General features: G+C 32.7%; 1 protein-coding gene across 1 annotated transcript; it reads left to right on the top strand.

Moving 5' to 3' along the window:
• The first annotated feature begins 3,809 nt into the window (after positions 1-3,809).
• Positions 3,810-13,130, top strand: LOC110702611 (rop guanine nucleotide exchange factor 14-like). Its single transcript, XM_021880347.1, has 9 exons — positions 3,810-4,297; positions 4,479-4,617; positions 5,448-5,572; positions 10,407-10,793; positions 10,873-11,027; positions 11,113-11,187; positions 11,321-11,590; positions 11,709-12,059; positions 12,273-13,130. The coding sequence occupies exons 3-9, from the start codon at positions 5,482-5,484 to the stop codon at positions 12,666-12,668; spliced, it is 1,725 nt and encodes a 574-aa protein (XP_021736039.1). The 5' UTR covers positions 3,810-4,297; positions 4,479-4,617; positions 5,448-5,481; the 3' UTR covers positions 12,669-13,130.
• Positions 13,131-13,205: the final 75 nt, after the last annotated feature.

Genomic DNA, 13,205 nt, shown 5'->3' with positions numbered 1-13,205 from the left:
TTGTACTTTAATTTGCATCCATAACAATTATTTTAATTTGCCAAAAATAAATATATATACATATTAAAAATAAAAAAATACTCGTAATAATTAAAAAATAAAAAATAAAAAAAATAATAAAAAAAACTTGACTACTTTATGAATGGATTTGAAAAATGTATTAGCAATGATTTGTTTCTAAATATATTGTGTTCTTAACTTAACTACAGACAGCAGAGTTGCATGCAGGAGCAGGACTTTGGTCCGCGCCGTTTTGTTCCCCCTTTAGCTTGTGCGCTAAACTAAAACTCTCGACACTAGTAGGGGTGTACACCGGTCCAAAATCGGACCGGACCTGGACCGGACCTGTTTGGACCGGGGACCTGAATTGGGTAATTACGAGGACCGGGGACCGGACCTGAATTAACAGGTCCGGTTCCGGGCCAGACCTGAAAAATCAGGTCCGGTCCGGGTTTGGACCTGAATGGACCTGTTTTGTGTCTTTTTCGTTTTTTTTTTAATACAAAACCTGTTGGACCTGCATATGGACCTGTTTTGTGATTTTTAGACCTGTTGCATAATTTAATAATTACATACAAACCAAAATTATCAATTACAAAACTACATAAAGTCTATAAAGTCCCGATTCTCAAACACCAAAAATACAAATGAGTCCACCGAAAATACAAATAAGTCCACGAAAACTCAGTTTCAATTTTTCAGAGTTTGGTTTTCTTCTTTTTTTTTTTTAAATTACGATTTTCCGGGTTTCAGGTCCGGACCTGAAAACCCCGGGTTTGGACCGGGTCCGGACCGGGACCGGGAACCTGGATTTTTAAGAACCGGGACCGGACCTGAATCAACAGGTCCGGGTCAGGTCCGGTCCGGTTCAGGTCGGTTCAGGTCCGGTTTCAGGTCCGGGCCAATTTTTGTACACCCCTACTCGACAGTCTATCTTAAATTCTCGATCATCCTTATTTTTGTCATACTTTTATTTACATCATCATCATTACTTTATGTATGCGTATTTAACATCTTCCATTTATTAATTAATTTATAAGCTTACCAATAACACACAAATTACTACCTTATTACCTTCACATAAATTAAGCTAAATATGATCTTAATTATTTGATTTGGTCGCATGCATTCTAAATACAATCAAAATTAAAGTTGATCTAATTGGACATTAGCTTAATTAATTAATTTGAATCTAGCAATCTAACATACAACATGAGTAATATATCAAAGAATTGATGCAAGCTCGAACCAAAGCTAAACTCATTCTCAGAAGAAATTTACTTGCTTTACTACCGCTTTCATCCCAAAATCTAACACAATCTGCTTGAAATTGCCTACACCACGCCAAACCACCCTCCAACCCGTAAAGCACCACCTCTAACCCCAAAATCACCATTAACCCGAAGCACAAACTTATCCTCACCAACTTAGAATATCCTTCAACCACCCTGAATATAACCTTAACACCTTAAAAACCAACCCTTGCAGTGGTAGTGGTTTTGGGGATGTTTTGAGATGGGTTAATGTCGTAAAATTAGATCAACGGTGGAAATTCGGCTAAAATTAGTATCTTATTTTACCTTTTATTAGGTAATTTCTTACAACAATTTTTTTTACTAAGTAGTTTCTCATAAAATTTAGGTTTTATTAAATAGTTTATGGTAAAAAATCATTTTTTTTTATATATATTTTTTAGTTAATAGAAGTTTTACTAGCTAATTAATCAGTTATTTATATCTTAATATCTTATACAAAGCCTTTGCTAAACAATTTGAATTTGACCCAATAACTATTTGTATAGCTCTTATCCATCCAAACAGTGAGACAATGCCCCACTCTCTCATTGATTGCACATGTAGTATATTGAAAACATACTATCACAAATGCAAAATTATCAAATTTAGATAATCCAAAATCGTGTGAATATCAACTAACTTAGTTTAAATGATTAATGCATTAATAAAATAGTGTGTGAATATCAACTAATTTAGTGCAACATAAATCCAAAATTAATGACATAAGAAATTGGAGGTGTATATACCCTAAGTTGTTAGTGGCAAAGGGGTGGAAACCTTTTATTGTAAAACTACAACGGTACTACCCCGGCGTTTAGCGATACTAACCCCAATTTCATCGACATTCATCAAAATCCACGCTCCATTTCGCAACATTCTTCCCTTAATTCTGCAAAATTGCATTTTAGTAACTAAACATAAAATTTGCATAAGATATAAAGTGGAGAATTAACCCGTTGAGTTGTAACAAATATAATATATACATCGTAATTTGTTTGTATTGTAGGAACAAACATACTATTATTATTTTATCATAAAACAAAAATTAAAGCACAATCTTATATTTTTTTGAATGTTTTTCTTTTGAATTCTTGGACTTTTAAATAATTTTTCGTAGTAGTTGTTGACTTCCAATATGAATTTTGGATGGGACATTTTTTTTATTGTTACTTTATGTTGGTGTTGACTTTAGCATTTTCAAATTGTTTCACAAATTCCTACCTCAACCCTTTTGCCCCAATATAATATGGTTTGAATAATAACGAAAATCAATGCACGAAAGTGCATAAACGCATTTGCATATGATAAACTTTGTACTAGTAATTTGTTTTAGGTTTTGTTTGGGAAAGAGATGTTTAGAAAATTTTTAGCTTATTGAGGTCTATTAGATATATAACCATTCTAAAACAAGTACACAACTAACTTTAGACTTTAAAACTAAGTACTTTGATATAGCAATGTGGACATTTTTTTTATTATTATTATTACATACATTGAAATAGCTAATAATTAAGGGTTTGTTCTCATTGACTGAACTTAGCTGAACTGAAATGAAATGAAATGAATATTTTATAAGAGAAGAAAATTAGGAGCTGAACTGAACTGAACTAAACTGAGTTGAACTGAACTGAACTGAACTAAACTGAATTTCAATGTAAGAGAACAGGCCCTAACAATAACTTATCAAATAATTTTACACAATCAGTTATTTATATAATTATTTAGTCAAATCATTTAATACAACCAACAAGTAGTTAAACCTGTTAACATGAACATCTATCGGCTAACTCCCAAACAAGACTTAGTATCTTCTCTTTAAACTTGATCATCCTTTGATGTTGATGAATACGGTGATGATAACACTAGTATTAGCGGTTATAGATGATGTCAAGTCATAATTTTGATATATTTTAGATGTATTATTGCATATATATATAGAGTATTTGGGACGGTGATTTTTGCTTTGATTTGCTTATTGGGAATAAGAATGATTCAAAGCCAAAGAGGTAAAGTAAATTGTCATTAATATGAAAATTTTGTTAATTAAAAATAGGAAAATGCTATACATAGCCCTTAGGGCTACATATAAACATTAAATTTACTCTTAAAAATCGTAAAAAGTTAAGAAATCATGAAAATATAAACACTTATTACACTGATTTACGTGTGTTTTTGTCATGAATTCCTAATTTTATACTATTTTCAAGAGTATATTTAATGCTTATATATACCCCTTAGGGCTACATATAGCATTACCCTTAAAGGAAGGAATTTTTTTTGGGCTACAAAATTTTCATATTTTCTTTGGACCATAAAACACTTAGCATTTTGATTATGATATTCTAAGCATTTTTTTTATGTACCTTTTTATTTTATCTAAGTGTTGAACTAATTTGCTCTATGACTTTATGAGTATATATTCTTTTGTTATGTTTATAATTCCTAATCGTTGCAAATAATATGTAACGGGAGTAAAATTAGTATTTGTCATCACAAACGCCATTTTCCTGATTTAAATGGTAACAAACTAAAAAATTGAATATTTTTGTAAAATGTCAATCAAAGTATCCCCAAGTCCCCAACTATACCCTAGAAAAATTAGTTTAACTTCAAAATATTTTTTTAAAAAATTATATAGGGATTGACGATTTGACGCTAGGCACCTATTCCACTCACATTTGAGCCCATCAAAAAAACAACTCCCCACCTCTTACGTCCCACCCACATCTCACTTCTCAACCCAAAAATACTACGTACAAAAAATAAAAGCCCAACCTTAATTTCCAATTTTACCCTTGGACCCACCATTACCTATTTCCTCAGTTTCTCTCCTCCAATTAAAAAACTCCTTCCTGGCTTCCTCCCCAAAAAAATATTCAATCTTTTTTTTTTTTTTTTTTTTTTCTGTCTCATTTATTTGGTTTATCACTCAAAACTCCCTCTCCTTCAATATTTTCACCCACTCCTCTGCTCAAATTTATTAGCCCATTGTCCCGTACCAGGTAATAATACTCCTACTCTTTACTCTACCCTTATCTCGCTCCCCGTCCAAATTTAGTTATCACATTACTCGTTTTTAATTTACATTATTACTCATTTTTCTCGGAATATTATTATTTATCTATCTGCTCAGATGGAATGAATAATAAATTCAATTGATTCTTGTGTGTTATGTTATGTTAGTGGGATTTATCTTCACATTTTGCTCGTGAATGGCGTCGATGGTTCATACTTTCTTCCACTCCCTTCTTTCGTCTTCCAATTGAAACTTTCTCTCTCCTACTCTTCGGAATTACTATTTCATTACTCATCTCTGATTCAGGTGTGTTTTCATTCCTTCTTCTTCAATTTTTATTTTTCTAACTTCTGAAGAAAAAAAAATTATGTAATGGGGGTCCTGTTGAAATTATCTGTTTATTTTGGTACATATGAAATGATCTTTTGGGAATATTTCAATGATTTTTGTTTAAAGTTATTTCTCTTTATTATGATTTCATTTTTAAAAGGTAATCAGGTGAAAGCAAAAGTAATTTGAGTACTATATGAAATGAGTCGCGCATTTATTCGCAAATATGGAATTTCTAAGTCGGATTTTAAGTCCTAATTACCAATTTGATATAGTTTGAAATAGTTATGATTTTGACTATATGAGTGATTATAATGGAATATGGTTCATTACTTCTAATTATTTGTTGTTATGAGGTACTTAATTGGTAGGTAATACTAGTATTACATGGACTAATGTGAATATGTGAGTGTGCACGGGCCGCACGGCATCATTATCGTTTATTACTACATATGATTACGGAGTGTTAATGATTACTTGTATAATGTACTACCTCCGTCTCTTAATTAAATCTTTTTTTTTTATTATTATTATGTGAGTAATAAATGCTAAAAGAAAACATGAACGGATGGAGTATTATTAATGAAATTATATGATAAAGAAAATTTAAGTGATTACTATAAAAAGGTTCAGTAATTTCTTGTAATTGTGTCATATTTCTTACTTTGTATTTATTACCATGATTAATGATCTCTTACCAAAAATAAATGTCTTAAATACTCCGTATCTAATATAATTAGAATAATTAACACATGTAATTTGTGTATATAAGATTAATTAATGGGTGAATATTTATTTATGTATAGTGGTGGACTGGTGGGCACACAAGCAAAATTAAACATGAGGATGGGGATGAAGAAGAGTTTGGCTTGCTGTACGAGAGACAGTAGAGATATTAGCATTGATTTTGATGAGAATGAACATAACAACAGTAAGCTTCCACTTTCTCTCTCTTCTTCCTATACATTTCATTTTCTTCCGTTACATTTCACCATCCTATTTTTATTATGTTTGATATTATATAGCCATCATGTTATTATTGCTGAAATAGTATCTGGTTGCCCCCTCTTAAATGCTTAATGAGTTTACTTTGATTACACGGATTTACACGGGGTATACGGTACAACTGGTTGTATGATGAATATTACGAGTACACAATTAAAATGACAAGTTTATTTATATCTACGATAAGTTACTTGTGAATGAATTGGAAAAGACTACACATACAATGGTTGTATGTGGGCCATCCACATATAACCATTGTTGGCAGCATTTAATTGGTTTGCATTTTGGGGCCCACCTTTTTCCCTCTTTTTTTTCCTTTTATTTTTTTACTTCTTTTTGACGTGGCATACATACAATGGTATTGTATGTGGTAGTCCCCATACAACCATTGTATGTGTAGCATCACTCGAATTTGGTAGAGTATTTAATTCGGGAATGGCAAAGTAAGTGTGACATAAACTAAGGTTGTATTACTTCAATAAGGGACTGAGGCACATGGCTATCAACGTGCGTCATTGGCTTTAGATGCTGCGGAGTAGACATATTTTATGGTCCAAAGAAACAAACCATGAATAAAACAAAACGTTACCCAAACATTAACAAAAAAAACCTACATTATTCTTTATACTCATTAATCGAGATCTGGTTAGAGGCTAATCTATTACTCCGTACTATGTAATATGTATGTAGATCTTGACATCTTGTGTGCCTCTTCTTGTATTTCGTATAAAAAAGAAGGGAGTAGTCCACATGTTCGGAAATACGAGTTCTACTACTCCGTACTACGTTTGTTTTTGTTTGTTCTACTCATATAGGAAGTATATACATGTGAGATATTATATATTTTTAAAAAATGCAATAGTTGAATCAAAAAGTTATTGCGGAGTATAATGTTACTATAGCTCAATTCGGTAATTTGGCACTTTCAATGGGCGTAAATCAGGGAGCATAATAAAATCTGCTAATGAAATTGTCAATTCGGAATTTCGGGATGAAGCAAGATAGATGCAATTGTAAACAACTAAACATATATAATTGGACTTTTTTGTTGAAATGAATGTACTGATGTACAAGCTGGACTTAGTTGTATACAAATCTGTCATATAGTTTCTAAAAACGTGTAAGAAAGACCTACTAGTAATCCTGATAGAGTATAAAACATATTCTTGGGCCTCAACTATCAGCTTAAACTTTTGGTTGAGTTGGTCCACTAAAGGTCACGGGTTCGAATCTCATCCGTCCCTCCTTCAAAGTGGAATTAATTCGCACCAGGTATAGGTGGGCCTGTGTTGCATCCACATTTCAAGCCCAAAGGACCTTTCATGTGAGGGGGAGTGATAGAGTATAAAACATATTCTTGGGCCTCAACTATCAGCTTAAGCTTTTGGTTGAATTGGTCCACTAACAAATTCAACAATGTCACAAAAATATAAAACATGTTAATAATTTAGATTGTATGGAAACGGATATAAATATAAATACAAGTGTAATTGGATAAAACAACACGTTAAATGAAAAAAAAAAAAAAAGAGAACTAGATCGTACATGACCATGAACGAAGATTTTGATGTACAAGCACTCTCCTAGAATATCATACATATAATTTCTGGTGTAAACAATAAGCCAGGTCATAGGATACAGTAAATATGCATAAAAGATTTTTGGTTGTCAAATTCAAAAAAAAGCACCAACATTTTTTGGCTCAAGGTAGGGGAGTCTTTTTGCTACTCTAGTTTGACTTTGGCATAACATACACACATTTTTAAATGTTATAAAATGAGTTGTTGGATATTGTCTAATGCTACTTTTCATGAGTTTTAAAACTAATTAATTGCACTATTTCCCATGAAATGTATGGATTAATTAGACTTTTTTGGAGTAAAAGGTCCTTTTCAATTTTCCATTGGTTCCTTTGCTTGTGTGCAACTGTGCAGTACTAAATTAGTTCGAATTTTTAAATTTGTGAGTTTATTCTTTTTATCTATGTAGTAATGTTATTCCATGCTTTAAGAACCATATTATAATAAATTGATCTTTAGATAAAATAGTTATTTGATGTTTAAACTCTAAATATTACAAAGTACTCTGTATTATTTATTTATCGAAGGGGATTATTCTATTGATAAAGTTTAAATTGTTATAAATGTTGGATTGATTCATCTTCACAACTAAGGAGGCCTTTGGTATAAATTCCGTAAACGGAATGGAAAGGATTTATATAAGGGAAAGGGTAATGATACACGTTACCTTTGATATATGTTTGGTATCTTTATAAAATGGAAATAAATTGAGGAGTTTATGATTGAGGAGGGAAACACATTTTTGTTTCCACTAGTTGGATAAGGCCAGGGTAACAATTTGGGGGATTTTGTTACCGTTTGGAAACGGTATTTGTTACTTATAGCTCATACCAAATTTATAGAATTGAAAACACTTATTTGTTTACGTTTCCTATGTTACAAATTTTCATACCAAACACCCCCTATAATTTTGAGAATTAAAATTGAAAAGACTTGCTCATAATTTTAAAATTAAAATGTGAGATTGACAAAAGAATACGACAAAAGTTGAATATATTCTTGTAATTTTCCCCCCTAAAAAGAAGGTGAGGTAGAATATGTAACACTTGCATAGTCCAAGCACATGAAATTGTGTCATAAGAAGTATATGGAAACAGAAAAGGATGAAGGTAATGTTGTGTCAAAAAAAAAATGTTGTAATAGGGGAAGGAGAATTTGTTGTATTCTGAAGTCTTATTCTCTTATGAAAAAGAGGTATGAAGAAAATACATTGTAGAAGAGTAAAGTGTTTTTATTAAAAAAAAGAGGTCCACGGAAATTTCCTATGGTTGAATGCTTCCCTAATCCCTCTTGTTTACGTGTTATCAATGTATGAGTTGCGCACTTATCACATTTTTTGTATTTTTCTTAATGGTTTTGAAAATAACATTTCCAAGTTATTTTAAAACAAATTAATTCTTCCAATATTAAACAATTGGACCCATTATAACTTTTCTTATACAACTAAAAAGTAGGATCTAAGTAATTAATTTGTTCGAATTTGTATTTTCTCAGTCTTTTATCTTTAAGAGCAACTTCAATGGTTGAAAAAAGGGACTAGCTTGTAAATATTAAAACTTATAAACCAATAACTATACCATTGTTGCACATCTTGCTGATTAGTTTTGGCAAGCAAATTAGCTTTGTAGAGCTAATTAGCTTGGTAAATATTTATTAGATAAAAAATATTTTAAATTTAAAAATAAATTAAATTATAACTAGCTTAACCATTGGAGCAACAAATAGCTAGAATTGTTGTAGCTTAAAAAGATGATGTGGCACAACAAGCTATTATATGAATTTTAGCCAACCATTGTAGTTGCTCTAAGAAATTAGAACATTTTTTCTGAAGTAAATCAAAATACATGTCATAATTTTTTGCATATGAAAGTAAATCCGTATTTTCTAAGATATTTGTAGGCATTATATTATAGCAACATAATTTTTGACATATTAATTGAATCTCTGTTATAGTTTAAGTAGATTATAATTTTTCCTCAAAAAAAAAAAAAAAAGAAAAAAGTAGATTATAATTTCTATAATTTCCTCACCAAATAAAAAAGACTACGAAAATTTGTTGATTCTTGGTGGTAATAAACTCATAATTGCACACCCACTGGATCATCCATTTTTAAGGCCTGACAAGTGACAACCTTGCTGGGTCATAGGCCCAATTGAGGGAATCTTTGACTAATGATGTTTTAGGCAGTAGTTATTCTGTTGGGCCCATTCTTTTTCTTCCCTTTTTGAGGTATGTACTCTGTGAATAATTACTTTGCCAAATACGTAGTATAATACTTATTTCCTCCTTTTTTTTTATTAACTATTAGTCTATTATTGATTCTTATTGACTTATACTATTCCTTTTGGGTAAGATATGCATATCTTAAGGATATGTTAATATTGCCTAGAAAAGGAAAATATCCTAGTAATTATTATTGTGGTTATGATTCCATTTTATTTATTTTTTTACTCTAATATTAAAGTGTTGAGACTTAGGGTATAAACTAGACTCATTTTCTTTTCTTTCTTCCCCATCTTTGCACTTCTATGATGTAAATGTATCTTATATTCTTATATATGCAATAGAATTGTGTTCCTTATGTCCCTGTGCTAAGGGTTAACGAGAAATAGCTGTATATCAAAATGCAAGCACAGGCAGACTTGTAATCGCCCAGTCAGGTGTATTCGGGTTTGGGTACTTTGGTATAGGTTGGTTTGGGTGACTTAGGGCAGTAATAAACTAATTTTTTCTTATTTTATTATTTCGGGTTTTGGGTTTTGGACCTTAAATTTTCGAAAAAAATTAGATCAGTTTTTACATCAGGTAAATGTTGTCAAATACTTCAACTATCTGCTTTACAATGTGATTCCTGATATTTTCATTTCAAAGTGAACTACCATATGCTCATAACACTTTAATTCGTTTGTTATTGTTTATTTACCTAAAGACCGTCTATGATCAAACTAAATTCGACTATAAAGGATCACTTTCTTTAGTGTAAGGTCAAGTTAACCAGTTGATATATGCTTGTTTCATGCTTAATCTCTTGCAAAATCACTCTGAAATTTGAATGTGTCACTTTTGAAACTGAAGATGAAACTATATCTTTTACTCTCAATGGGAATATGCCTTGTAAATTTGTCATCATTTTTTGTATGTTACATATAGTCGCATTAATTTATACAAACATCTTTCAGGAATCATGACATATGATGGTCTCGAGAGTTGCATTTTCAACAGTCGATTGTACACAAATGAGAATTCAATCTGTGGGGAGAATGATTGTCCAGCAGATTCTTTTAATGGAGGAGAAACCAGCTGCTCATCAAGCAAAGATGCTTTCGGATCTTTCTTTTCTGATAGGACTATGAAGAGGAACCATGAAGAAACAGATGAGTGGAGTGTCCCAGAAAGCCCAGAACATATTTATGTCAAAGACAGAGCTGCTTATACTACTCAGTTCTCTGATGTGGAGGCTATGAAAGAGAAATTCGCGAAACTTTTGTTAGGTGAGGATGTGACTGGAGGACGCAAAGGCATATGCAGTGCACTAGCAATATCAAACTCAATAACAAACCTTGCAGGTATCGATTTTGTTTAACTGTTAGTTCACTATTCTTTTCATTCTTACCAGTTGTTAACTTTGTTAATTAACAACTACAGCATCTGTTTTCGGGGAGTTGTGGAAGTTGGAACCTTTATCTGAAGAAAATAGCGCTAAGTGGCAAAAGGAGATGGATTGGTTACTTTCGCCTGCCAATTATATGGTTGAATTGGTTCCTGCTAAGCAAAGTGATACTAATGGTCAGAACTTTGAGGTGCCTCCTATTCCTCTACAATCTTTGAACTACTTTTATTAAGATAATCTTGTTCTAACTTCAGTTTTTTTGGATGTTGGACCAGATAATGACACCCAAAGCTCGTGCAGATGTGCATATCAACCTTCCAGCACTTCAGAAGATTGACTCTATGCTAATTGTAGGTGATCTCTTCATTCCATTGAATGTATAAATTGTTATATTATGAACGGAGGAGCCTTTTTATTGTAAGAGAGAAAATAAAAGCCATTTTTTCCCAATCTAACATAACCTATGGAATTTAAATTCATCAGGAATTTCTGAACTCGATGGTGGAGACAGAATTTTGGTATGCAGAAGGCAATAGCCGAAAAGATGGAAGAGGGGGGAGTGAAAGGCAGAGCAGAAGGTGGTGGCTTCCGTCTCCACGAGTCCCAGCTGGTGGTCTCTCAGAAACTGCCCGAAAGAAGTTGCTTTCTCAGGGTAATATGGTCCATCAGGTTTTCAAGGCTGCCAAATCCATCAACGAAAATATCTTGCTTGAAATGCCAGTTCCTAAAGGCATTCAAGATGCACTCCCCAAGGCAAGCCCATTTTTATTTCTTTCTAAGCATTAGACATTGCTGTTTATTGTAACTCATTGCAGTTATTGAGTAAAATTACCTCGTGTTTCAATTCATGAAAATATCTTACTTAATGCAGTCTGGAAGGGCTTGTCTGGGAGAGGAATTGTATAAAGTCATAGCCTCGGGATCAAGCTCAGCATCTGAAATCATTGATTTCCTGAAACTGAGATCTGAACATGATGCTCTTGACATTATCAATAAGCTGGAGGCTGCAGCACTAGCATGGAGAGAAAAAATCAAAGAGCAAGTCAGTGGTATCAAGACTCCTGTCAGAAAATCCTGGCGCTTTATGAAGGAGCCCATACCTGAGGTGGAAAAGTCTGAGTCACTATTGCTCTCTGTAGATGCAATTCTGTGTCAGTTGAAGATGAGGTATCCATGCCTTCCTCACACATTCCTCGATGTCACGAAAATACAGTATGGCAAGGTTAGTATAACTGGATACAGTATGACCTCTAATGAGGGTTCTCCAAGGATGTTCTTTTTTCAAGCTCTAGTCCAAGAATAACCTTTTAAGTAGCAAATCTTTTTTGTTTCTGGCTAATTGCTACATAATCATTAAAATAAAGTCATTCAGAACATGTATACGTTGTATTTGATTTTTTTGCTGGACTTCTAATATGTTTTTCTTTTTCAATAGGATATTGGACATTCCATTCTTGAAGCATATTCCAGAGTTCTTGGAAACCTGGCTTACAGCATACTAACAAGGATCGGAGATATCCTACAAGAAGATCACTCGAGCAATCCCAATTCCCCAATGCCAACGCCCTATATTTCATCAGTATCTTTCATCAACGGAATACTGGATAGCCCCATAGGCAACCCACATATAAGGCACTCCCTAGTTGAACGAATGAACAAAGTGGATGGGTATTTTAGTGACTCAAACCCTAGCAGATGTTCTGATTCAGAGATTTCTTCTAGTACCGATGCAAAATCTAGCTCAGTCACTGCAACACCTAGTTCCAGCCGCGTCTGGTGCATTGGCAAAGATGGCTGCAGCAATGCTTCGCCAGATAGTTCATTCACATAAGTTATCTACTTTGCTAGCTTCCCTGTATATAAGTATGACTTTCTAATCAAGAACTTTTCCTTATATTTCTTTCATCAGAAAGTGGACATATTCATGATTGGTATCTCATATTTATACAGATATATGTGAAGTATATATAGAGTACTATTTGGACACATCCAAAACAAGAGTTTTAGATCGATCACTCTATTTAGGACACAGTATTGATAATAGCAAAGCTTCTTTACCATGAAGTAGTGCCAAAAGCTGTTGCAGTTGCTTCAATAAGGATTCGTTTGGCCGGTCTGATGACTGAAGTTAACAAAAGTTGAACATCACACTATCAGTAGTTTATCTACAAACTACCTACTAACTACATGTCTATTGTTAGAATCAATGAGGTCTTGGTTTAGTGGCAAAACTGAGTGTGTTAGGTCTTGATTTATTAAGACAATAAAATTGCTTGATCCATTGATTTGTTAACTATGAATATAATTAGAGATCATTTTTTGTTACACTCCTGTGATCAAAGTGGGAGGTTTTCATATGCTTAGACTT

This window comes from Chenopodium quinoa, unplaced genomic scaffold, assembly GCF_001683475.1.
Source record: "Chenopodium quinoa cultivar QQ74 unplaced genomic scaffold, ASM168347v1, whole genome shotgun sequence".
Classification (NCBI taxonomy): Eukaryota; Viridiplantae; Streptophyta; class Magnoliopsida; order Caryophyllales; family Amaranthaceae; genus Chenopodium; species Chenopodium quinoa.
This window is presented reverse-complemented; position numbering and strand designations above follow the sequence as displayed.

What these genes read in the sequence shown, in the direction of transcription:
- LOC110702611 (XM_021880347.1), top strand. Translation starts at nt 5,482, where the DNA reads ATGAGGATGGGGATGAAGAAGAGTTTGGCTTGCTGTACGAGAGACAGT. An exon ending in TGAGAATGAACATAACAACA is followed by an intron (nt 5,573 to 10,406) that starts GTAAGCTTCCAC and finishes AACATCTTTCAG; the next exon opens with GAATCATGACATATGATGGT. An exon ending in CTAATGGTCAGAACTTTGAG is followed by an intron (nt 11,028 to 11,112) that starts GTGCCTCCTATT and finishes ATGTTGGACCAG; the next exon opens with ATAATGACACCCAAAGCTCG.